This window comes from Lonchura striata, chromosome 13 (assembly GCF_050655825.1).
Source record: "Lonchura striata isolate lonStrDom1 chromosome 13, ASM5065582v1, whole genome shotgun sequence".
NCBI classification, from domain to species: Eukaryota; Metazoa; Chordata; class Aves; order Passeriformes; family Estrildidae; genus Lonchura; species Lonchura striata.
In genome coordinates this window covers 4,594,663-4,621,267 of record NC_140715.1, presented here as the reverse complement: position 1 = coordinate 4,621,267, position 26,605 = coordinate 4,594,663, and the positions used below count along the sequence as shown (strand labels likewise).

Genomic DNA, 26,605 nt, shown 5'->3' with positions numbered 1-26,605 from the left:
TAAATAAGTGCAAGTTACTTTTCCGCTGTGTCCCTTGTCGGAAAGAATGTTGGATGGTACAGATCCTGAGTGTGCAGATGCAGCGTAGAGATTGCTAATTGGCATACCCGTGCTGTCACCGCCGCCTTATCTCTGCTCGGTTTCTCCTGCTGAGGGATGAGGCTCTGTCCCTCTGGACTCAGCCTCGTCTTTCGGCTGTCCCGGCTGCGGCCGCGTTCGGTTCTTGGTCGCGGCTGTCTCGGTGGGTTCGGAACCGCGGCCGGGGCGAGCGGCAGCGCGGGCTGCGGGCGGCGGCGGCTGCAGTGCCAGCGCGCACCGCTGGGTGGTGCCCTCGGCCAAGGCGGCGCCGAGCGGCTGCGGCAGCGGAGGCGGCCGAGCCCGGCCCGGCCCGGCCCAGCCCAGCCCAGCCCTGCTCGGCTCAGCTCCGCTCAGTTCCGCCCAGTTCAGCTTAGACCAGCCCGGCAGAGGCGGGCGGAGGGGGCAGACCCTGCGGAAGGGATTGCAGCCGCTGCTGGAACAGCCCGGCTGCGTTACGGTCCGCCGGCAGAATCTGAAGCAGCGAAAGAGGACAGCCGCCTTCCACGTCGCCGCTTTCCGCGGGGAATCCGCCGGCACAGCCGCGACACCGACCCCGGCCGCCGCCGCCGCCGCCGCCGCCGCCGCCGCCGCGCCATGGCGCTCGCAAGGCAAGTGCTTTGTGTCTCTGCTTTGCTGTCGCTGCCGCCCGCTCGCGCCGAGCCCATCCGCTACTCCGTGGCCGAGGAGGCGGAAAGCGGCTCCCTGGTGGGCGAGCTGGCGGAGGACGCGGGGCTGACGCCGGCGCAGCTCTCGGCTCGCCGCGCCCGCCTGGTCTCGGAGGACGGGCGGCAGCATTTTCGCTTGGAGCGCGCCTCCGGCCGCCTCGTCGTGGCGGGGAGGCTGGACCGGGAGGAGCTGTGCGGCCAGGCCGCCACCTGCATGCTCCCCTTCGAGCTGCTGCTCTCCAACCCCCTGCAGTTCTTTCGGGTCGAGGTGACTCTGGACGATATCAATGACCATTCACCCGTCTTCCCCGAGGAACGAGTCACTTACAAGATCCTGGAAAGGAGCGATCCAGGCTCTCGTTTCCCACTGGTGGGTGCTAGGGACCCCGATATTGGCAGTAACACAGTCCAGGAGTACAGCATCTCTCCCGAGAATGAGTATTTCAGGTTGTCATACGGAAGTCGGACTAATGATGACAAATATCTCGAACTTGTTTTGGAAAATCCATTAGACAGAGAGGAGCATGCAGAGATGGGTTTCAGTGTTATTGCTGTGGATGGGGGCTCTCCTCCGAGGAGTGGGAGTATCGATATCTCTATTATCATTCTGGATGTAAATGACAATGCTCCCATCTTCATGCAAGAGCGTTATATTGGGAGGGTTATGGAAAACATGCCTGAAGGCTCTATGGTTCTTACTGTGCTGGCAACTGATCAGGATGCAGGAGTAAATGGAGACATCTTCTATGAACTTAGCCAGTCAGTTGTACAGGCAGACTCAGCATTTGTGATTGATCCCATAACTGGTGAAATTAAACTCAGAAAACCTCTAGACTTTGAGGCAGCACAGTATCATGACCTGATTGTGAGGGCCACAGATGGTGGGGGACTCTCAGCCATCTGCAAAGTGTTGGTGGAGGTGGTGGATGTGAACGACAATGCCCCAGAGCTGGTGGTCAGTTCCTTCAGCAGTCCCCTCCCCGAGAACACAGTGCCCGGCACGGTGGTTGCTCTGTTCTCGGTCAGGGACCGGGATTCTGGTGCCAACGGGAAGATCTCCTGTGCCCTCGAGGATCAGCTCTCCTTCTCCCTGCGGCCAGCCTATAAGAATTACTATGAGCTGGTGACAGTGAGCGCGCTGGACCGTGAGGAGACGCCTCAGTACATCCTGAGTGTCACGGCAGCAGATGCGGGGTCGCCTCCTCTCACAAGCACCCAGACCTTCCGCGTGGACATCTCCGATGTCAATGACAATGCCCCCGTCTTCAACCAGACCTCCTACACCATGTACGTGCGTGAGAACAACGTCGCCACGGTGTTTGTTGGGGCCGTCAGTGCCGCGGATGCTGACGTGGGGCTCAATGCCAAGGTGACCTATTCCCTGGCTCCAGAGCAAGGGGCAGAGCGGCCCTGGTGCTCCTGCATCTCTGTGAACTCTGAGAATGGACACGTGTTTGTGCTGCGGCCCCTGGACTACGAGCACTTGAGGCAGACCGAGGTGACGGTCAGTGCCTCTGACGCGGGCTCTCCTCCCCTCAGAGCCAACGTCACCGTCCGCCTGGTCGTGCTGGACGAGAATGACAACGCTCCGCTTGTGCTCTACCCGGCCCAGGACGGCAGCCCAGCGTCCAGCGAGCTGGTGCCCGTGTGGGCTGAGGCGGGCTACCTCGTGGGCAAAGTGGTGGCCGTCGATGCCGACTCGGGACAGAACTCCTGGCTCTCCTACCACCTGCTGAGGGCCACCGACCCAGGGCTGTTTTCCGTGGCCGTCCAAAGCGGGGAGGTGCGTCTGAGGAGGCCGGTGACAGAGAGAGACAGCGTGAAGCAGAAGCTGGTTGTCCTGGTCAGGGACAACGGCAAGCCCCCACTGTCAGCCACGGCAGCCCTGAGCGCTCTCCTGCTCAAGGACTTCTCAGACGTGCGCCTCCCTCACAGCAGCCCGGCCCCAGAGGATCAGGACGGCTCCCTGACCACCTATTTAATCATTTCCTTGGTCTTTGTCTCGCTCCTCTTCCTCATCTCCAGCTCAGTCTTTGTCGCTCGCAAGGCGTGCAGGAGAAAGGAGCTGGAGGCCGGCCATGTGCTTTATGGTGCTGACAACGTGCAGAGCGGCCTGGCCGATGCAGCCGCTGCAGGGACCCTGCCCCGCGCCTATTGCTACGAGATCAGCCTCACAACGGGCTCGGGCAACAGCGAGTTCAAATTCCTCAGGCCCATCCTGCCCAGCCTGCCCCCACAGCACTGCGCCCTGGGCCAGGGCCCCGCTGAGGAGCAGGATTTCCCCTGTGTCCCTGTCAGCACAGAGGACATGGCCCCAGACAATGCTGGGACTCTCTCTGCAGGACAGCTCAACGCTCTTTCCTTTGACTGACATGGGTTCTGCACAGCCAGAGGCTGTATGGCCCCTTGGGTGGCTACCATCCTGGCTACAGCATGTGGCCATGGTTCCTCCACAGTATATTTGTGTTTGGAAATGGTTCAACCACCTTTTTTGCAATTTCTATTGAGAATAAACAAAGTCTTCCTTCTAAAGAACAACTACAGAAGTAAAATGCAAAGCTCTTCTCCCTTCTTTAATAATTTGTTTCAGCTCTTTTACTAACATTTCTTATAGGCCTTGACTGTATGGTTAGCACGCACAGCTGTGTTCTTGTTTCTCTTGCTGTCAGAATAGTCATAGGATGATTTTATTCTCAGCTTCATACAATTTCACTTGTCTGGAGGCCAGACAAATCATATCCTCCATGAAATGCAAAAATCCATTTTTGCACTCCATGACAAGAAGGAAGTTGCAAGTACTGGGATGCAATGTCACATGGGCACTGGGCCCTTTCTTGCCTGGATTCTGGATGTCTCTGTCTTAGAGGATGGCTCTGTGTGCTTTGCTTTCTTGTCACTATGACAGACAAAACAAACTTTCTTGTTCATTCAGACACTGAATATTTGCAGCTGCTTCAGTATTGGGGCCTGGTGGACTTGCTTCCACCCAGCCATTATCACATAGGTAATACCAGCTCAGCAGGGAAGGAGTTGATTTAGAACCTTTAAAAACAGCCTTCCTTATGTAGCTCAGAGCAGGGCATCCAAATGCACATCAAAGTCTTCCCTGGTGCACAAGAAGAGCTTGGGTGTTCTGTCACCTCAGGATTGCCTTGGAAATACAGGAGCTCAAACAGTGTTAGGGTAGACTGTAATTGAATACAGCTGTAGAATCATGTTCATTGTCATTGAATGCATTGAAGGAAAATTCCACAAATACTAAAAGAAAATTACTGGAAGTTATAGTAAAGAAGAACTTTTTAAAAAAGACATTGAGATTGGTCTTTTCATTGCTGTTTCTGAAACCCAAGGCTTCTTGATGGGACAAGAAAACTGTCCCCACATGCTTCTCTGTGTTTGTGTTAGAGCATTTGCATTCCCATGTTTGCCCTTTCTCCCCTGAAAAGCACTGAACACTGTACTGAGCCTCTAGAGAAGGATTGCCACTGCATCTAGAATTACTGGTTGTTTGAATGATGTCTGTGATGCATGAAATACTCAGAAAGTCTCCCTCACGCTGTGATGTGTTGTAATTAGGCATTATAATGTAAATTGGTGTAACTCTGAGATTAGAAACTGAAAAGATGTGTTAGCTTGAAATAAAGAGAACACACTCCCTCCTTTTGTGGAGACAGTAGTCTTTATAGAGACGTTCTTTCTGGGAGATCCCTGCCAAGTCTTTCTAAATAAGTGCAAGTTACTTTTCCGCTGTGTCCCTTGTCGGAAGGAATGTCGGGTGGGTACAGATCCCGAGTGTGCAGATGCAGCATAGAGATTGCTAATTGGCATATCCGTGCTGTCACCGCCGCCTTATCTCTGCTCGGTTTCTCCTGCTGAGGGATGAGGCTCTGTCCCTCTGGACTCAGCCTCGTCTTTCGGCTGTCCCGGCTGCGGCCGCGTTCGGTTCTTGGTCGCGGCTGTCTCGGTGGGTTCGGAACCGCGGCCGGGGCGAGCGGCAGCGCGGGCTGCGGGCGGCGGCGGCTGCAGTGCCAGCGCGCACCGCTGGGTGGTGCCCTCGGCCAAGGCGGCGCCGAGCGGCTGCGGCAGCGGAGGCGGCCGAGCCCGGCCCGGCCCGGCCCAGCCCAGCCCAGCCCTGCTCGGCTCAGCTCCGCTCAGTTCCGCCCAGTTCAGCTTAGACCAGCCCGGCAGAGCCGGGCGGAGGGGGCAGACCCTGCGGAAGGGATTGCAGCCGCTGCTGGAACAGCCCGGCTGCGTTACGCTCCGCCGGCAGAATCTGAAGCAGCGAAAGAGGACAGCCGCCTTCCACGTCGCCGCTTTCCGCGGGGAATCCGCCGGCACAGCCGCTACACCGACCCCGGCCGCCGCCGCCGCCGCCGCCGCCGCCGCCGCCGCCGCGCCATGGCGCTCGCAAGGCAAGTGCTTTGTGTCTCTGCTTTGCTGTCGCTGCCGCCCGCTCGCGCCGAGCCCATCCGCTACTCCGTGGCCGAGGAGGCGGAAAGCGGCTCCCTGGTGGGCGAGCTGGCGGAGGACGCGGGGCTGACGCCGGCGCAGCTCTCGGCTCGCCGCGCCCGCCTGGTCTCGGAGGACGGGCGGCAGCATTTTCGCTTGGAGCGCGCCTCCGGCCGCCTCGTCGTGGCGGGGAGGCTGGACCGGGAGGAGCTGTGCGGCCAGGCCGCCACCTGCATGCTCCCCTTCGAGCTGCTGCTCTCCAACCCCCTGCAGTTCTTTCGGGTCGAGGTGACTCTGGACGATATCAATGACCATTCACCCGTCTTCCCCGAGGAACGAGTCACTTTCAAGATTGTAGAGATGAGCGAGCCTGGCTCTCGTTTCCCACTGGAGGTGGCTCAGGACCATGATATTGGCAGCAATACAGTCCAGCAGTACAGCATCTCTCCGAAGAACAAGTATTTTAGTGTCTCACATGGAAGACGGAGTAATGGTGATGATTATCTTGAACTGCTCTTGGAAAAGCCACTGGACAGAGAGGAAGAGGCAGAGATGGGTTTCAGGGTTATTGCCCTTGATGGGGGTTCTCCTCTTAGAAGTGGGACCATCGAGATCTCTATTATCATTCTAGATGTAAATGATAATGTTCCCAAATTCACACAAGATCGTTATAGTGGGAGGATTATGGAAAACATGCCAGAAGGCTCTGTGGTTCTGACTGTGCTGGCAACTGATCAGGATGCAGGAGTAAATGGGGACATCTCCTATCAACTGAGCCAGGCAATGGGACAGAGTGACTCAGCATTTGTGATTGATCCCATAACTGGTGAAATAAAACTCACAAAACCTCTGGACTTTGAGGTCTCAGACCATCATGAGTTCCGTGTGAGAGCCACAGATGGTGGAGGGCTCTCAGCAATCTGCAAAGTGTTGGTGGAGGTGGTGGATGTGAATGACAATGCCCCAGAGCTGGTGGTCAGTTCCTTCAGCAGTCCCCTCCCCGAGAACACAGTGTCTGGCACGGTGGTTGCCCTGTTCTCGGTCAGGGACCGGGATTCTGGTGCCAACGGGAAGATCTCCTGTGCCCTCGAGGATCAGCTCTCCTTCTCCCTGCGGCCAGCCTATAAGAATTACTATGAGCTGGTGACAGTGAGTGCGCTGGACCGCGAGGAGACGCCTCAGTACATCCTGAGTGTTACGGCAGCAGATGCGGGGTCGCCACCTCTCACAAGCACCCAGACCTTCAGCGTGGACATCTCCGATGTCAATGACAATGCCCCCGTCTTCAACCAGACCTCCTACACCATGTACGTGCGCGAGAACAACGTCGCCACAGTGTTTGTTGGGGCCGTCAGTGCTGCGGATGCTGACGTGGGGCTCAATGCCAAGGTGACCTATTCCCTGGCTCCAGAGCAAGGGGCAGAGCGGCCCTGGTGCTCCTGCATCTCTGTGAACTCTGAGAACGGACACGTGTTTGTGCTGCGGCCCCTGGACTACGAGCACTTGAGGCAGACCGAGGTGACGGTCAGTGCCTCTGACGCGGGCTCTCCTCCCCTCAGAGCCAACGTCACCGTCCGCCTGGTCATGCTGGACGAGAATGACAACGCTCCGCTCGTGCTATACCCGGCCCAGGACGGCAGCCCAGCGTCCAGCGAGCTGGTGCCCGTGTGGGCTGAGGCGGGCTACCTCGTGGGCAAAGTGGTGGCTGTCGATGCCGACTCGGGACAGAACTCCTGGCTCTCCTACCACCTGCTGAGGGCCACCGACCCAGGGCTGTTTTCCGTGGCTATCCAAAGCGGGGAGGTGCGTCTGAGGAGGCCGGTGACAGAGAGAGACAGCGTGAAGCAGAAGCTGGTTGTCCTGGTCAGGGACAACGGCAAGCCCCCACTGTCAGCCACGGCAGCCCTGAGCGCTCTCCTGCTCAAGGACTTCTCAGACGTGCGCCTCCCTCACAGCAGCCCGGCCCCAGAGGATCAGGACGGCTCCCTGACCACCTATTTAATCATTTCCTTGGTCTTTGTCTCGCTCCTCTTCCTCATCTCCAGCGCAGTCTTTGTTGCTCGCAAGGCGTGCAGGAGAAAGGAGCTGGAGGCCGGCCATGTGCTTTATGGTGCCGACAACGTGCAGAGCGGCCTGGCCGATGCAGCCGCTGCAGGGACCCTGCCCCGCGCCTATTGCTACGAGATCAGCCTCACAACGGGCTCGGGCAACAGCGAGTTCAAATTCCTCAGGCCCATCCTGCCCAGCCTGCCCCCAGAGCACTGCGCCCTGGGCCAGGGCCCCAGTGAGGAGCAGGATTTCCCCTGTGTCCCTGTCAGCACAGAGGACATGGCCCCAGACAATGCTGGGACTCTCTCTGCAGGACAGCTCAACGCTCTTTCCTTTGACTGACATGGGTTCTGCACACCCAGAGGCTTCATAGCTCATGGGAGATGATTCATGTTGCAGCATGTGGCAGTGGTACCTCCAGACTAAATTTGTATTTTCAAATTTTTCAAATTTTAAGTTAGACTAAAAATTTTTCTTTCACTCCAAAACACAAACAAGGAAACAAAAGCAACTCTGGTTCTCTCTCTGAGGCAATAGTATGTTTCAGCTTTCATGGTCATTTCTGACTGTGTTTAAGGAAGTTGTAAACAGTCCAGCTATGCTGTTGTCTGTCTTGCTCTCCAACAAGACAGTGCAGCTTTTCTTCTGTCCTTTGTCAAAAGGGCACTCCTTGTGTCCTAGTTTGGAGACTATGCCAGATCTCTTCCTTTAAAAAATGTACAAAACCCCTTTCCCAGCTCATGTGAGCAAATATGTTGAGAGTACAGTGTCCCATGTTGTGTGAGGACTGGGTTCTTTCTTCCCTGGATTCTGGATGCCTCTCTCTGGGGTATGTGGGCTCTGTGTGCTTTGGTTTCCTGTCAGTCAGTATAGCCACTCTGTGTCTGCATATAATTCACTACTGTGGCCTGGTGGAGTTGCTCCCATCCAACCGTTGCAATGCAGGCAATTGCAGCTCACCTGGCAAGAAGACTATTCTGAACCCCTGACTACAGGAGTCTCATTTTCTTCAGGGCAGGGAAGAGCAGTAAAATGTATGACAAAATATTCTTTGTGCCCTATAAACCAGCACTCAGTGTTATGTCTCCTTGAAATATAGAATTATAACAGCACAAATTGTGTTTGGTTTACTATAACTGTACAAAGTTTTGAAAAAATGTTCATGCCTTGGCTATATTTCATAAAAAATCCATAAGTCCTTCAGAGAGTATTTTCTAAGAGTAGAATCAACATGAAATGGTAAAACAGAGATTGGTGTTGGCCTTCTTATTTTTCCTGTATACAGTGGTTCCTTTTTGGGAGTAGAAAGCTGTCTCCACATGATTTTCTCCATTTGTGTTAGGGCATGTGAATTCTCCTTTTTGCCCTTTCTCCTGCTACTCTCTGAACTGAATTTGAGCATTGTCTTTCTTTTTCTGCTTAAGGACTGCAAACCCATGTATAATAACTGATTACTTGAATGATGTCTGTGCTGTGTGGACTATTTATAAAGTCTCACACCGTGTTTTGTTGAAGTTATGAAGTTTAATATTGTAAACTTGGATACCCCTGAGTGTATAACTGAAATAAAGGGAACACCTGAATGCCTTGTGTGGAGACAGTCTTTGTGGTTTCTTTTGGCCTAGATAGTGGTTGAGTGGGCACATCTCTCCAGTTTCAAGATGCAGCTGATAAAGAAAATTAGGAGGACAATGGAATTGCTATCAGGCCTCTATGGATCTTTTGAGCACTGACCTTTAGGCTGAGATGGAGCCCAGTAATAGGCAGGTCAGGGAGACTGGACCCCACCTCCACACAGGCCCTAGGTGTGCTCTGTCCCTGTAAAGCTGTGATGTAGGGGAGTGACCTCAAATCTCCTGACAGCTGCATTCCCAGATGGTAATTTATGAAGTGTTTGTAACACTTCAGATGTAGGAATTTTAGAAAAGAATGGCACAAAGCCAGGAATTATTACCCTTGGGAAGTATTTTTAGAGAGTGCCTGGAGGTGGAAATTTGATGAGTAAAAACTGCTACCAGGGAGAAGCTTTGGTATCATGAAATGCAGAGGACTACATCAGGAATATTTCCACAAGGCCAAGATGAAAAGGTAGGTCCTGGGGAGCAAATGGTGTAGTGATGCTGACCAGAAGACTGATGAACATCAAGGTTGAAGTAATCCATAATCCAGTTAATCTGGGAAGACATAGGCTTCTGATGTGCTGTGTTCTGCTCTACAAATACATTGGTGAAGGGTTAGATTAATCTCATTTTAACCAAGGAACCCGCAGGCAGGTCTCCCTTCCCAGTATGAGCAAGAAGACTGCATGAAAACTTCTTCTACTGGAATTCTAAAAATTATGAATAAAACTGGTTTACTGTGTGAAAGTCCTGTGGTGTCTTGACTGAGTGGAACAGGGGCACACTTCCTTTCCTGGGATCAGGATCTGCTTGGCATCCTGTGTGTGGCTGAATACCTGTGGGAAGTTACTTTTACTCAGTGTTCTCCACATCTAAAGGAATGTAAGATTACCTATGCAAATCTCTTCCACTAGTGTGTGTTATAAAAGAGAGTTTGTGTGTCTCTTACTGAGATCACAAGAGAGCATCACCTTTTGTTATTAAATTTCTAGGGTTTGGGTCATTCCAGTTTGAGGCTTCAAGTGTCTGAGGCAGTCCATAATCAGATAGTTTATTATGGTTTTTACCCTGTGAGAGGGGGAGGCAGTGTCCTGTCTTGAAAGGCCTGAACACACTGCTGAGTTCTCCCAAAAAGCTCACTGGAGGTGCCTTTTAGGAAGGACTGAGACCTTAGTCCAGCCCTCCTTACCAGAAGAAATGTTCTTCTGGACTCGTTGGTCATCAATACAGATGAGCTAATCAGAGATACCAAGACTGGAGGCAGCCTGGGCTGCCATGATCATTCACTGGTCAAGTTCATAGTCCTGAGGGATATAGATCAGGCAAAGAACAAAGCCAGGAACGTAAAGTTTAGGAAAGCAAACATCCAGCTCTTAAAGGATTTAATCAAATGGCTCCCTCAGGGGAAAGTGCCCTGAAGGACAAGGGAGCAAAACAGACCTGGCAGATCTTTAGGGATGCTTTCCATACAATGCATGACCTCTAGAACCCATGTGTAGGAAAACAGGAAAAGAAGGGAACAGACCAGCATAGATGAGGGAAGACTTGCTGGTCAAACCAAGGGGCAAGAAAGAAATGAGCAGCAGTGGGACCAGGGACAAGTGTCCTGGGAAGAGTATAGGGATGCTGGCTGGTTGTGTTGAGATAGGGTCAGGTAGGCCAAGGCATGGCTGGAGATGAACTCTACATGGAATGCAAAGAATAGCAAGAAGGGCTTCTACAGGTAAGTCAGACTGAAGAAAAAGGTAAAAAAACCCCAAAACAACAAAACCCTTGTATGTCTCCTGATTAACACAACTGACAATGTGATAAAAACAGACCACAAAAAGGCTGAGGTACTCAGCCATATCTTTGTCTCGGTCATCACTGACAAGGTCTTCTCCCATACCTGTCAATTGTATGGTGCTCAAGGCAGGGACTGGGGGGGAAAAAGTGCCTCCCACTGTAAGAAAATATCAGGTTTGAGACCACCCAAAAAACTCGAACACAGAGAACTCGGCTGCTGGCTTGTGCTAACACATGGGGTTTGGAAATCTGAGGTTGCTAATGGCATTCCAATATTAAGATATATTGGCAGAAAAGGTAAGGGGAATAAAAAGGTTATCCAACAACAACTGCTGAAAAAGCTGGGTATTAGTGGGGACAATTGTGGTTTTGAATGAATGGACTATGACTAGTAATCCTTCTGCTTGTAAAGAGACTTTATATCAATATTGTATCACCATTACAAAAACATTTTCCTGTGCGGTAGCAACAATACAAGTTCGCCTCTGCCTTCTTACCGGTCCTGATCAGCTTGTCAAAGAAGAGATGGGCTGGGGAAAAGCAGAGGCAGGAGGTCCCCTCTGGACGGGGTCCGATATCTCCGTGGCGCTGCGCTGTCCCCGCGAGTTGTCCGTGGGCGCGGCAGCGCTCGGTGCCTGCAGTGCCGGGAGGAGGCTGCGGGCGCCGCTGCTGACCGAGAGGAGCGAGAGGAGCTCGGAGCGCCGCAGCCCCGCCCGCTGCGGACGGAATCCCTTGCCCGCTGCCTCTCTGACTCGGCACACGCTGGATTGGATCGTCCCCGCAGTGCGGATAGTCCTCGCAGTGCTGCACCGAGGCGGAGGGGCCAGCGGCAGCGGCCGGGAGCGGTGAGCCGGGGAAGAAATTAGAGAAATTAGAGCCGGAGCAGGGTGCAGATCCGCGGTCGGCAGGGCACACTGCTCTCTGTGTTGCGGTGCCGCTGCGGAGATGTGCGCGGCGGGGAGGCGCTGGGGCCGGCGGCAGCGAGCTCTGCTCTGGGCCGTGCTGCTGGCAGCGTGGGAGGCGGCGTGGGGGCAGCTCCGCTACTCCGTGCCCGAGGAGATGCCCAAGGGCTCGTTCGTGGGCGACGTGGCCAAGGATCTGGGGCTGCAGCTGCCGGCACTCAAAGACCGCGACGCCCACGTTTTTGACACAGGTAGGACACGGTACTTTTTTTTAGACTTGCGAAACGGCCACTTATCTATGATGGAGCAGGTGGACAGAGAGGAGATATGCGCAGCTGTTGCTAAATGTGTTCTAAGCTTTGACATTCTTGTAAAGCGTCCGATGAACATTTACAAAGGGGAGGTGGAAATACTGGATATTAACGATAATCCTCCCAGTTTCCCAGAAGGAAGAAGTGTCTTAGAAATCAGTGAGAATACTGCACCAGGTGCACGCTTCCCATTAGAGAGAGCTCATGATCCCGACATAGGAGTGAACTCTTTACAGAATTACGAATGTAGCAGGAGCAGCTATTTCACCTTGGAAGTGAAAACTGGAGATGATGGTGTGAAATATCCGGAATTATTATTGGTGAAATCTTTGGATCGGGAACAGAAGGCTGCTCATAATTTGATCCTGACAGCCACAGACAACGGGAGTCCAGTGAAATCAGGATCGACAACAATCGAAATCATTGTGTTAGATGGAAATGACAATGCCCCAGAATTTACTCAGTCTGTGTATAAGGTGACTGTAAGAGAAGACGTGGCTGTAGGAAGTCGTGTGTTACAGGTGACAGCGACTGACAGAGACGAGGGGCCAAATGCCGAAGTAAAATACTCGTTCTTTAAAATCCCAGAGAAGTTCGACAAGACTTTTAAGATGGATCCGGAAAGTGGAGAAATTGTGATAACAGAGAACTTGAATTTCGAAGAACACGAGTTTTACGAATTGGTTGTGCAAGCTCGGGATGTGGGTGGACTCTCTTCCCACAGCAAGGTACTCATCAAGGTCGTTGATGTAAACAACTACGTTCCCGAGATTGTCATTATGTCCGTGTTCACTCCGGTTCCGGAAGATACACCTCTGGGAACAGTAATAGCAATTTTCAGCGTCGAAGACAGGGATTCTGGAGCAAACGGAGAGGTGCAGTGCAGCATCAGCGACAGCCACCCGTTCCGCCTAGAGAAGTCATTCGATAACTACTACCGTGTGGTGACAGCAGAGCTACTGGACCGAGAGCAGGTGTCGGAGTACAACGTGACGGTGCGAGCGGCCGACGGCGGGTCGCCGGCGCTGCAGAGCAGCGCGGTGCTGGCGCTGCGGGTGCTGGACGTGAACGACAACGCGCCGGTGTTCGCGGAGGAGCGCTACAGCGCGCGGCTGGCGGAGAACAACGCGGCGGGCGCGCTGGTGCTGAGGGTGCGCGCCACGGACGCGGACTGGGGGCAGAACGCGCGCGTGCGCTACCGGCTGGCGGAGGGGCGGGTGCGGGGCGCGCCGCTGTCGTCGTTCGTGTCGGTGCAGGCGGAGACGGGCGCGCTGTACGCGCTGCGCTCCTTCGACTACGAGCAGCTGCGCGAGCTGCAGCTGTGGGTGCGTGCGGAGGACGGCGGCGCGCCGGCGCTGGGCAGCAACGTGTCGGTGCGGCTGCAGATCGTGGACGAGAACGACAACGCGCCGCAGGTGCTGTACCCGCCGGCGGCGGCAGCTCTGGGCTCGGGCGCCGCGTGGTCGGGCGTGGAGCTGGCGCCGCGCTGGTCGGAGGCCGGCGCGCTGGTGGCCAAGGTGGTGGCGGTGGACGCGGACGCGGGGCAGAACGCGTGGCTGTCCTACGAGCTGGCCAAGGCCACGGAGCCGGGGCTGTTCCGCGTGGGGCTGCACAGCGGCGAGGTGCGCACGGCGCGCTCGCCGCTGGCCCGCGACGCGGCGCGCCACAGCCTGGTGGTGCTGGTGAAGGACCACGGGCGGCCGGCGCTGTCGGCCACGGCCACGCTGAGCGTGGTGCTGGCCGAGAGCGTGGCCGAGCTGCTGGCCGAGCTGGGCAGCGCGGCCGACGAGGCGGCGGCGCCGGGCGAGCCGGCCGCCAGCCTGACGCGCTGGCTCGTGCTGGCCGTGGCCGCCGTGTCGTGCCTCTTCGTGGCCTTCCTGCTGCTGCTGCTGGCGCTGCGCCTGCGGCGCTGGCGCCGCCAGCAGCTGCTGCCGGCGGACAGCGGCGCCCTGCGCGGCGTGCCCGTGTCGCACTTCGTGGGCATCGACGGCGTGCGCGCCTTCCTCCAGTCCTACTCGCACGAGGTGTCGCTCACGGCCGACTCGCGCAAGAGCCAGCTGCGCTTCTCGGCCGGCAGCTGCTGCGACACCCTCCCGGCCCGACCACCAGATGAGGCTTCCGCTGATCTCGTCCCTTCAGGAGATCAAGATTCCGAAAACGGTGGGCAAGTTGCCTTTCAGGTACATTAATTTTTTGACTGTATTTAGTGGACGCGATGTTTAGGATTCTTAGGGTAGCCTCAGTTGGTTCACAGTATTAGAAACCGTGTTTCAAGATAGTCACCCGCTCATGAATATCATCTCCCGAACGCATGCTGATTCTGCCTTGTGTATTTTACGCACCATGTTCTTTACTGCTTTCAAGAGCTCTTTTTACCTAGCTTTCCTCAAGGCTGGAAGGTTCTGTTGCATGTGTAACTTCAAGGAAATCTCATTCTCTTGGTCTTCTACTGGCCGTTCCTTGAAATTGTTTAAATACTTGCTAGTACCCAGTTGCTATAATTTCAATGTAATTACCTGTATGAGCTCTCAAATTCCAGTTGAATTCGGGGATCTTGTAGCTTGAAAGCCGACACTTTGAACTCCCAGATTTCTTCCATATCCGCTTTCAACAAACGTATTATTCAATCATTTTTAAGGTGTTTGAAGAGACTATTATTAATTGGTGAAGAATTACTCTGATCGAATTTTTTTCCCACAGCTGGGTTTTGTGACTTAACTTTGTATTCAATAGAAATTGTCAGTAACTGTGCAGGCATAGTCATCGAAATAAAATATATTTACTAGAATATTGATTTTAAAAATACGTAAATGCAAACTACCATTCATCACAATCTATAATGTAGCTAATTTTGGAATGTGAGTTAATATTGAAAACATGAATTTGAACAGTGTTTCAGTGATGTAGGAAAAGGTGTGTCTAGGTTGTTACAGGCAATTCTCGTCATATAGGAGGCAGTGAATTGCCTGCAACACATTTCAACAGAATTTCCCTGCCCCCATGGAAACAACCACATCCATTTCTCAATTTATTCTGGAGATGCTCACCGTCTTGTTTGGCTTCTGAAACATTACACACTCAAATTCACGTCTTGTAGTGACAGAATGTTAATTTGTTACCAGAAGTTGTGTATAGGTGCAGCTGGATGGAAAGGAATTATCCTTGACTGGATGAACTACCACAGTTAGCAGGAAAACGCATTTTCTAACGAGACATTACTGATCCGGGGGGGGGGGGGGGGGGGGGGCTGGGGGGGGGAGTGGGTGTAGCTTGACATTGGCATCTCGGAGACCCAGGACTAGAGAATGTGCCAGAGCAACTCCATCGAGTAGATAGTGTGGAGTGTTTTCTAACTCTCCTTGTCTTCTGCATAAGGGGCTGTGATGATACATAACGTTCCTTCAGGATTTTTTGTTGTTATTTTTTGTTTGTGGGTTTGGCGATTTTTTTTCTTTACTGTAAAAGAGACTAGGATCTAATTTACAGGTAAGATACAAGGTAAAAATTTCTTACATTTTGCAAGGAATCTGTCTGTTTACTCTTGGTTGCTCAAGCAAACATAGCTGCCGCCGATATTTCCCAGTAAATGTTCTTCAACGCCTGAGACCCGGTACAGCATCTGCCTGTTTAGGATATCAGGGAGTGGTTTGTGGGATACACACACGAGTAATTCGGGGTTGGGTTGCATGGGTTTTGATAAGATGATGCTGATCTTTGAATGTCAAAAGAGATGGGATTAGGTCTGATGTGACCGCTGTGGTGTTCTCAGAGCCTGGGATTCCCAGGCTTCCCATGGCTTCGCTTGTCCATCAACGGCCACTGTTCAAAGCTGAAAACCTTAGTGTTATCTGGGGATCTCAGCTACAATAAATAAACCCAAAGCAGTGTTTCAGTGTTCGATCTGCCTTGCTTTTTCCCCTCACGGAGGCGGCATGATGGCAGCGGAGACGCCAAGCGCTCCACCCAAGAGATCAGTAAGCTGACAGTGGCACAGAGACCAAGGTCCTGCCCCACATCTCTCAAGAAAAGGGAGAGGATCTGTCCAACAAAAGACTTGCAACTCAGACAACAGGAATTCCTACATGCACGGTTACAGGACTGATAGACTTTCTGTTTCTCGCTCCTGACAATATCTGTATTTTCCAATCCTTCCCGATGCAAGGGAATGCAGGACAGGACCTTCGCACTGTTCTTTTTCTTGCACGCTGCGGTTTTCAGGCACGGACTCAGGGTGTCACTGTTGGCCAAGGCGGAGAAGCTGCTCAGGCGTCGGCTCCTCCCCGGCGCCCGCGTATTGCTGCTCCGCACTGCGCAGAGCAGAGACAAAAGCAGGAACCGCTCGACTCAGCCCGTCCTCCGATCTGCAACAGGGATTTCTTATATTTATTTCTCTCGAATACTGGTTCAGCTACCCGGAAAGGCTAATTTTTACCCGTCCACAGAATACCCTTCAGGAAGGAAGGGAATGGAGGTCAGATCGGCAGCGCAGGGCCGGGCAGGCGCTGGGCGGGTCGCGCTGCTGGCCGCGGTGCTGCTGTGCGTGTGGGGCCGGGCGGCGGCCGAGCGGCTCCGCTACGCCATCCCCGAGGAGCTGGGCAGAGGCTCGCTCGTGGGGCCGCTGGCGCGGGACCTGGGGCTCAGCGCGGACGAGCTGCCGGCGCGCAAGCTGCGGATAGTCACTGGTGACGAAAAGCAGTACTTCACTCTAGAGGAAGATAAAACAAATCTGCGTGTAAATGACAGGATAGACCGAGAGAGCATCTGCGGGGCCCTGTCGCCCTGTGTCCTTAGTTTGGAGGCGGTCGTGGAGAACCCTTTCGACATATTTCATGTGAGTGTTACTATCCAGGATATCAATGACAATGCGCCGCAGTTTGACAGAGAATTTGTTCCCATAGAAATTATCGAGTCGACGCCTCCTGGGACCAGGTTCCCACTGGGCAGTGGCAGAGACCCCGACATTGGAGTGAACTCCTTACAAAACTACGAACTTACCCCAAATCCACTCTTCTCCCTCTTAGTGAGGGAGAGCCCTGATGGGACAAAACACGCGGAACTGGTACTGGAGAAAGTCTTAGATCGAGAAAAACAGAGAAATCACCATTTGATACTGACGGCGGTGGATGGTGGAGATCCAATCCGATCTGGGACCGCACAGATTAAGATTAACGTGACTGACGCAAATGACAACCCACCAGTATTCACCAAAGAAATCTACACTGTTCGATTGATGGAAAACCTGACAGAGGGCTCCTTTGCTTTTCAGGTGAAAGCTACTGACAATGACGAAGGTACAAATGCAGAAATTACCTACTCCTTCAGCAACATAGCAAAAAGTATCCTCCAGCTCTTTACTCTGGACTCTAAAACAGGGGACGTGAAGGTTACAGGACCCTTAGATTATGAAGAAAGGAAATACTACGAATTGAGTGTTGAAGGCAAGGATGGGGGTGGGTTGACAGCACACGCCAAAGTGCACATAGACATTATAGACGTAAACGACCATGCACCAGTCCTTTCCCTCCTGCCTATCTTGAACCCGATACCCGAAGATTCAGTCCCAAGCACAGTTGTAGCTGTGATCAATGTCCGTGACAGAGATTCAGGAGAAAACGGAGAAGTGAATTGTAAAATGGACATAAATTTGCCTTTCAGATTAGAAACTTCATCAGAGAACACATACAAACTTATAATAGCCAGTGCCCTGGACAGAGAAAAAGTCTCCGCTTACAATATCACCATCACTGCCACGGACCGGGGCAGGCCGGCGCTGTGGAGCAGCGCGGAGCTGGTGCTGGAGGTGTCGGACGTGAACGACAACGCGCCGGTGTTCGAGGAGGCGGCGTACAGCGCGTACGTGGCGGAGAACAACGCGGCGGGCGCGCTGGTGCTGCGCGTGCAGGCGCGGGACGCGGACGCGGGCGCCAACGGGCGCGTGAGCTACTGGCTGGCGGGCGGCAGCGCGGGCGCGGCGGGCGCGGCGCCGCTCGTGTCGGTGGAGGCGCGGAGCGGCGCGCTCTACGCGCAGCGCTCCTTGGACTACGAGCAGTGCCGCGAGTTCACGCTGGCGGTGCGGGCGCAGGACGGCGGCTCGCCGGCGCGCAGCTCCACGGCCACGGTGCGCGTCTTCGTGCTGGACCGCAACGACAACGCGCCCCGGGTGCTGTGGCCCGCGGCGGCGGCGGCGGGCGAGGCGGCGGCAGGGGCGCCGCCTCCTTTCGAGGTGGTGCCGCGTTCAGCCGAGGCCGGCTACCTGGTGGCCAAGGTGGTGGCGGTGGACGCGGACGCGGGGCGCAACGCGTGGCTGTCCTACGAGCTGGTGCAGGCGTCGGAGCCGGCGCTGTTCCGCGTGGGGCTGCACAGCGGCGAGGTGCGCACGGCGCGGGCCGTGTCCGAGCGGGACGCGGCCAAGCAGCGAGTGGTGGCCGTGGTGAAGGACCACGGGCAGCCGGCGCTGTCGGCCACGGCCACGCTGCACGTGGTGCTGGCCGAGAGCTTGCAGGAGGCGCTGCCGGAGCTGAGCGAGCGGGCGGCGGGCGCCGAGGCGGCGGCGGCGGCGGCCGAGCTGCAGTTCTACCTGGTGCTGGCGCTGGCGCTGCTCTCGGCGCTCTTGGTGCTGAGCGTGGCGCTGGCCGTGCTGGCGCGGCTGCGCCGGGCCGGGCCGCCCGCCGTGCTGCGCTGCCTGGGCGCGCAGCGCTTCTCGGTGGCCGGCGCCGCCTTCCCGGCCGACTTCTGCGAGGGCACCTTGCCCTACTCCTACAACCTGTGCGTGGCGGCGCCGGCCCGCGCCGTGCCCGAGGCCGCTTGGCCGCCGCCGCCGCCGCCGGTGCCCGTCCTGTCGGCGGAGGAACTTCTGGGCGGCGATTCCTGCGAGAAGCCGAGCCTGAACAGCAGTGCCGTCGAGGGAGTGGTGCCTGCCGGCCCCGATGTACCACAGGTCTGTCATACCATAAACTGTTTCTCGAGCCTTTCTTAACAGGCTTTTTCATTTTCCCCAGATTGATCCATTTGTCGAGAACTGGACAGTAGCTGTCGGTCAGTGCTATTTCGGTATTTATTCCAAAAGTGAACATGCATCTGGCTATATTGAGAAGTTACATCTAGCTCTAACCCTCTTATGTTTACCGTGCCATGTTTTGAGAGAAAGCTGCTAGGTCAAGTGAGGCTGACTGTTTTTCCCCCCTGATATTATTTGTCTGATGCAACCCGTATTTTAATTCTGTTTCCAGAACTGCCGTGTTATGGCCCATGTTTTGAGGGAATGCTCCTGCCGAAATGGCAGCATTAATGGGACAGATATATATTATTCAGTCTTGGTTTTTCAAAGGTCTTTTTAACAATTTTTTTGTCAGTTCAACGAAGAGCATGGATTCTTGCTCTGCAGAAAGAGATCCACTGAGTCTATGTACCAGAATTCCTAAAAGGGAATTAACACTTTGGATTTTTTAGGAGGTCGGGGCATGTGTTTGCTTGTTATTTAAGGTTTTTTTCCTGAGATGTGTGCATTTTCGACATGAAAGGAGAAATTACAGGTTGTTCCTCCTTGCTGGAAGAATGTCAAGTGTGTTTGGGAATAAGTTTTCTTCAGGAGTGGTAGGCGGGGATGGTTGTTTATTCCAGTCATAATTTTTCTCTGCAGTTCATTCTGTGTTTTTGTTTTTTGTGTGTGTGTTTTTTGTTTCTTTTTTTTTTTTTTTAACCTCACTCTTTCTGGTGAAGGTGGAGAATTGGGCCTGAAAATCACAGCAAATCAAACCCAAGTCATACCACACTAGTCTATTTTTTTTTCAAACCCTCTCTTTTATATTATCCCTTCCTCTCTAAGATAAGGTTTTGGACGTGGTAGAGCACGTGTATCATTGAATACTAAACCGAGGAATTAGGTCTCTTGTATTTTTATATGCCTCTTTACCAGGACATACACACATAGAGAAAAATTACAAGCAAGTATGCAAAATTACAGAAACTGAGCACTCGAATAGAGTATTTTTGCACTTTTATTTAGTTTAAAATTTGTCCAACCAAGATGAAGATTGAGCAATTAGGCAAATACTTTTATAGAAATATCAAGCATTTGCACCGTGATTTCTGGCAAAAGGAAAGATTTTTCTAGGTCATTCAAACTATCGAATGAATTGTTTAAATTTAAATGTGTATAAACTATACAAACCTTAAATTTATGTGGCTTCTTAAGAAAGGTAAATCACACATTATAGACAACTGTTATCTGTCTGTAATCACCGTCGAGTTTGATACGGTGGGCCGCAGAATAGGGGCAGTAGCCAAGGCAGATTTACCTGTTTCTTCTTACCATTTGCCCCGCAATTTGCGGGGAGATGAAGAGATGTTTCGGGCCAGGCTCACTGCAGGTGCTTCCTGCCTTATGGTCGGCTGCAATACAGTCAGTGCGGAGTGGTCAAGTGACTTACAACCGAAAACCGCGGGGTGGGGGAGGATACTTTTCCAGCATCGGTGGCAAACGGGAAGGTTTTCTACTGAGTGAAGGCAGAGCACCGGGCAGACGGCAGAGTAACCCACCTCTCCTCAGCTCTACGGGTATGGGGTGTTATGGTTGTCAGTTTTAGTGGATCGACCCCAGCTTCTTCCACCTTTGAATATCTTATCCAAGTCACTGCAAATGGAGTAGATAATATAACTTAGACCGTGTTCTGTATTGACTGAAAATACGCCACTCTTGGGTTAATGAGCTCTGCTTCTCTGAGAGCGGGAGTGGGTGTCTGATTATTCCGTGATATGTCTCAGAGCAGCTATATTATGCTGTCTCTGAGCCAGTAATACAGGAACGACGTCTAAATTTTAGGGTTTTTTTCCTAATAAGATAGGCTTTCGTGTATTCTACATGTTACTAGTGAGCAAAAAATTATTACACACCGTATATTGACACTAGCAAGTGATTTTTCAGTGGGGGAAAAGTACTGTTACCAAGGGTGGACTCTGCCATCCTGTCAGTCGGGATCACCTGGAGGATCAAAGACGAGACCGTATGGACACAATCAGAAGAAGGAAATGGCCGCTAGACGGGACCTGATGTCTCGGTGGCGACTGTGCTGTCCCCGCGAGCTGCCCGAGAGCGAGGCAGGACCGCAGCGCTCGGCAGCGCTCGGTGCCTGCAGTGCCGGGAGGAGGCTGCGGGCGCCGCTGCTGACCGAGAGGAGCGAGAGGAGCTCGGAGCGCCGCAGCCCCGCCCGCTGCGGATCCGTTCCATCGTTCCCGCAGTCTGTCTCGGCGGCGAAGAGCTTGCGAACGTCCCCGCGGTGGGGAACCGTGCTGCGGAGAGACGGAGTGGTCGGCGGCAGCGGCTGTGAGGGGCAAGCCGAAGAGAGACAGGAAATTGGAGCAGGATCGACATTACAGCGACAGAGATGTGCACGGCGAGGAGGCGCTGGGGCCGGCGGCAGCAGAGAGTTCTGCTATTGGGAATGCTGATGGCAGCATGGGAGGCGGCGTGGGGGCAGCTCCGCTACTCCGTGCCCGAGGAGATGCCCAAGGGCTCGTTCGTGGGCGACGTGGCCAAGGACCTGGGGCTGCAGCTCCTGGAACTGAATGATCGGGGAGTGCGCATCCGGAACAAAGGTAGGACGCAGTATTTCGCAGTGCACGGGAAGACGGGACATTTAGTGACGGCAGAAAGGATCGACAGAGAGCAGCTGTGCCGGCTGGTAGAGAAATGCGTGCTGCGCTGTGAGCTGATAGTGGAAGGACAGATGCAGGTTTACGGAATCGAAGTGGAGATCACAGATATTAACGACAATGCACCCAGCTTCAGAGAGGCCGAAAAAGAACTGAGACTAAGCGAGACGACAGCCTTGGGGTCTCGGTTTCCCCTGGCCGAAGCTCACGACCCAGATTTGCCTCGGAACTCCCTGCAGAGCTACGAGCTGAGCGGCGACGAGCACTTCTCGCTGGCCGTGCAGGCGGGCCCCGGCGGCGATCAGCGTCCCGAGCTGGTGCTGGCGAAGGCGCTGGACCGGGAGGAGGCGGCGTTTCACGAGCTGGTGCTGAGGGCGATGGACGGCGGCGATCCGGCACGGACGGGCACGGCTCGGATCCGCGTGACGGTGCTGGACGCGAACGACAACGCGCCCGTGTTCAGCCAGGAGGAGTACACGGTGCGTGTGCCCGAGGACGTGCCCGTGGGCTCAGTCCTCGTCACTGTCACGGCCACGGACGCCGATGAGGGTCTGAACGGGCAAGTGAAATACAGCTTTCGTAAAATTTCAGATCGAGCCTTAGAACTTTTTATTCTCGACTCTGAGAAAGGGGAAATAACTGTTAAGGAGGTCTTGGATTTCGAGGAAATTTCCTCCCATGAACTTGAGGTTCAGGCACAAGACGGAGGAGAGCTTTTTGACACAGCGAAAGTTATTATCACAGTAACAGATGTCAATGACCATGCGCCCGAAATAACAGTATCCTCGGTGGTGAGTGCAATCTCCGAGGATGTTCAGCTGGGGACAGTTGTTGCCCTGCTACATGTTCAGGATGGCGACTCGGGAGCAAACGGTGATGTGCGCTGCTCCCTACACGGAGACGTCCCGTTCCGTCTGGAGAAATCCTATGATGACTACTACCGTGTGGTGACAGCGAGAGAGCTGGACCGGGAGCAGGTGTCGGAGTACAACGTGACGGTGCGAGCGGCCGACGGCGGGTCGCCGGCGCTGCAGAGCAGCGCGGTGCTGGCGCTGCGGGTGCTGGACGTGAACGACAACGCGCCGGTGTTCGCGGAGGAGCGCTACAGTGCGCGGCTGGCGGAGAACAACGCGGCGGGCGCGCTGGTGCTGAGGGTGCGCGCCACGGACGCGGACTGGGGGCAGAACGCGCGCGTGCGCTACCGGCTGGCGGAGGGGCGGGTGCGGGGCGCGCCGCTGTCGTCGTTCGTGTCGGTGCAGGCGGAGACGGGCGCGCTGTACGCGCTGCGCTCCTTCGACTACGAGCAGCTGCGCGAGCTGCAGCTGTGGGTGCGTGCGGAGGACGGCGGCGCGCCGGCGCTGGGCAGCAACGTGTCGGTGCGGCTGCAGATCGTGGACGAGAACGACAACGCGCCGCAGGTGCTGTACCCGCCGGCGGCGGCAGCTCTGGGCTCGGGCGCCGCGTGGTCGGGCGTGGAGCTGGCGCCGCGCTGGTCGGAGGCCGGCGCGCTGGTGGCCAAGGTGGTGGCGGTGGACGCGGACGCGGGGCAGAACGCGTGGCTGTCCTACGAGCTGGCCAAGGCCACGGAGCCGGGGCTGTTCCGCGTGGGGCTGCACAGCGGCGAGGTGCGCACGGCGCGCTCGCCGCTGGCCCGCGACGCGGCGCGCCACAGCCTGGTGGTGCTGGTGAAGGACCACGGGCGGCCGGCGCTGTCGGCCACGGCCACGCTGAGCGTGGTGCTGGCCGAGAGCGTGGCCGAGCTGCTGGCCGAGCTGGGCAGCGCGGCCGACGAGGCGGCGGCGCCGGGCGAGCCGGCCGCCAGCCTGACGCGCTGGCTCGTGCTGGCCGTGGCCGCCGTGTCGTGCCTCTTCGTGGCCTTCCTGCTGCTGCTGCTGGCGCTGCGCCTGCGGCGCTGGCGCCGCCAGCAGCTGCTGCCGGCGGACAGCGGCGCCCTGCGCGGCGTGCCCGTGTCGCACTTCGTGGGCATCGACGGCGTGCGCGCCTTCCTCCAGTCCTACTCGCACGAGGTGTCGCTCACGGCCGACTCGCGCAAGAGCCAGCTGCGCTTCTCGGCCGGCAGCTGCTGCGACACCCTCCCGGCCCGGCCGCCGCCCGACGAGCCCGCGCCGCTGCTCGGGGACCACGATCCTGCCGGCGCTCGTCCCGTGGATTCCGCCTCTGTCCCGGTGAGTTCCCCATACCAGTTTTTCTCCACTATTCCTTATTCTGTTGCTTCTCTACTCTTTTCCGGCTTTTCTCTGTCCTTCAGATCGATGTTTGCTGACAAGGATGGAAAAGTATCTTTTAGGGACGTGCTAATTGCGGGGCTTCCTAGTGCACCATAATGGACGTGCGGTCGGGTCTGAGTTTTTCAGCTTGTGAGGGATGCAGGATAAGGGAGACTGCTCTTGCCTGCAGGGCTTTTTTTATGAAGCTGTTTCTGTATCATATGATCCTCACTTCCTCGGTATCTTTTGATGGACATGTAGTGTTTCACCTCCTTCCTGCTTCTTCTCTGAGATATATTTGGCAGACAAATATTTCTTTCCTCTTAGTACAGAGTTTTAAGGACACCTGTTCGAGGGCCATAGGTTATCCCGGTGCATTATGAAGGCAAGTGGTCTGAATAACCCGCATTTTGATGGAAGCGTCTTTCAAAGTATCAAAGTCAAGAAACAATATGCAAGATTTTAGAGGCAGGATATGCAAATACTGGGCTCTGTGTGTGAAAGACTGCTAATGGATACAAGGTTTCAGTGTCCATTTCTAGTATAATGTAATGCAATTTGCTCCTTCCCAATATGTGTGTCTTAACAGATATTACTGCAGTTCTATTGAGAGCCGTGGGGTATTTACATAATGTAATGTATTTAATTAATATCCTTAAGTATTCCAATCTGAAATGTCACAATGGGAGCTTTGCAATAAGGAAATTCATTACATCCCTACTTTTAATATTTAGGTTATGTATTTCCTCCAAGAGCTGTAATCCAGGGGAGTCTGATCCCTTCCTTTCTGCAGATGCTACATTATTGTCTTGTTCTTTGTACTGATCTCAAGCTGGGCCTTTGTATCTGGTAGTATCTGACCACAGCTCTTACATTTGCTTGGCTGTCCCATACATGCCTTTTATTTTTACAACTCGACAGGGAAATGGGGGCATCCAGAGCTTCCCTCTGTCTGCCCTGGAAGGTCTGGGACCCTGACAGGGGATCAGAAACCCCCCTGGACAGAGCCCCCAGAGACACTGTCTGTGATCTCTGTCCATGCAAAACAGTTTTCAATCTTACAGGATGAATTACAAGTTCTGAGTGTTTGATATAAGTAATAATTAAGTGTGGCATGGGTGCAAAAGTAAAAATTTAGGACTCTAGATTAGTGGTTCAAAGGGGACAAATGCAGAAAACTGGGTGTGTCTTGTCCTTTATCTCCTTCTTCATGCCCTCCATGATTCACTGTGGTGTTGACATTTTTCTGTTGGTTCAGGCTGGGGACACACTGTTCAACATAGGTGACAGGTATTGGCACGTTCTTGTAAATCCAGCCCAGGGAGTTTCTGGTATTTAATGTTTGTAACATCCCACTGAGGTCAGAGCCCCACACGCTGCCCTGCAGGACAGAGCTGCGGCAGGGCAGCAGAACATGTTAGAGATAAACAGAATAAACAACCTGGAAACCAGCACAGACCAATTATGGCTTCTTCTTTGGCAGTGGGGCAGAAAGACAGAGACTTTCTGTAATCTTGGAATCATCAATACCTCAAATTCCGACAGGGAAAGACATTGATAGGTGTGTTTCCTTCAATTTTTAATGGAAGAATTTGTCTTATTTCTCACATGCACATATTAAGAAGTCAAATATTAGCCATGGTAATCTGTCTTTCAACTTTTCTTGCAGTGGAGTACCTCTGCTAATGACAATAAACCATACAATCTGTAACGAGTTTGAGGAGACTCTTGCAGGTGCAGTGTGGCAGGAAGAACTGTTGAAGAGAAAGCTGGTGTTTTTATAACTTCAATGGTCCATTGCTGGACTACACAAAATGAATATGCTCAGATTAGAAATGACCAAGATGTGGATTCATACATTTGCTTTCCTGTAATAGGGTGCTCTCTGTGAATGATAGTTAAACTGCTGACTTGTTTGTAATGACCAGGTAAAGGTGGGCCTGTGTGTGTCTGAAACTTTATCTAAAAATAGAATCACTGATCTTACTTGACAGGGAGAGATTGGCCCCTAAACAGACAAAGGTGGGTTCAATGATCCAGTAATCTGGGTGTGCCTTCATGTCATGCCTAGTGCCAAGGCCTGTGCCACTTATACCAAGTGCCCTTTTCCTGTGTCCAGAGGAGGATGGCAATCCTCCAATGAATTTGTCTGCAAGCAATGCCCAGGGAAGTGCATGCTTCAGGGGTTCTGTGTCTAAGAAATGCTGTGGGAAATGTCATTTCTCCAGCTATATGTCCTTGTTACAGTTATGAGGTAGAATTTCATTGTGGTTGTACTAAGCTTTCCCAAGCCTTGAGCAGACCTTCAGATGTTATTAATGGCTCTTGCTTGTATGATGTTACTGCTGATGGTTTGTTGGTAGTGAAATTGGTAGGATTGTAGGGATGGGAGAGTTAAATTTACGTGCAGAGTCTGGGTTTGGGGCTTTTTATTTGAAAGCATGTGTCAGAAAGTCATTAATTTTATCCTCTGTCATGTCTGATACACCTCTTCCCTGTGAGCGGTAGCTGTTGGATGTGGACATAAACATCACATTAATGGTTGCAGAGTGACATATGTTCTAGAATGTCCATGTGCTTAGGAAGAATGATAATGTCTTTGAGTTGATTGTGGTCTGTGTCTTTAATTGAGTTGCCTATTGCTTATGCCTGTTAGAACATGTTATATTTCTTCAAGTATCAGTGATGAGCAGAGTCCATATGGGTGGACCTGTGTTGTGATCCCTGTTCTCCATAAGGAGAAGTTGTGTGGAAAACTTCTTCCACTGTTGTCTGTCTGCAAAGGGGTCCCTGTTGGGTGATGTCTGAGCATTCTGCCTGCACAGAGACAGGGCAGGTGAAAGAGCTGCTGAAAAATCTAATGGGTTG

General features: G+C 53.7%; 2 protein-coding genes and 3 pseudogenes across 2 annotated transcripts; all 5 read left to right on the top strand.

The window, feature by feature from the left end:
• Positions 1–61: 61 nt before the first annotated feature.
• Positions 62–4,412, top strand: LOC116184138 (protocadherin beta-15-like). The gene has a single exon (XM_077790691.2). The coding sequence runs from the start codon at positions 157–159 to the stop codon at positions 3,112–3,114; it is 2,958 nt and encodes a 985-aa protein (XP_077646817.2). The 5' UTR covers positions 62–156; the 3' UTR covers positions 3,115–4,412.
• A 146-nt stretch (positions 4,413–4,558) lies between these two features.
• Positions 4,559–8,824, top strand: LOC144248652 (protocadherin beta-4-like). The gene has a single exon (XM_077790687.2). The coding sequence runs from the start codon at positions 4,623–4,625 to the stop codon at positions 7,581–7,583; it is 2,961 nt and encodes a 986-aa protein (XP_077646813.2). The 5' UTR covers positions 4,559–4,622; the 3' UTR covers positions 7,584–8,824.
• Positions 8,825–8,945: 121 nt separating this feature from the next.
• Positions 8,946–15,018, top strand: LOC146766136 (protocadherin gamma-A10 pseudogene; annotated as a pseudogene).
• A 71-nt stretch (positions 15,019–15,089) lies between these two features.
• On the top strand, positions 15,090–19,485 carry LOC146766135 (protocadherin gamma-B2 pseudogene; annotated as a pseudogene).
• A 1,578-nt stretch (positions 19,486–21,063) lies between these two features.
• On the top strand, positions 21,064–24,661 carry LOC146766134 (protocadherin gamma-A10 pseudogene; annotated as a pseudogene).
• The last annotated feature ends 1,944 nt before the right edge of the window (positions 24,662–26,605 follow it).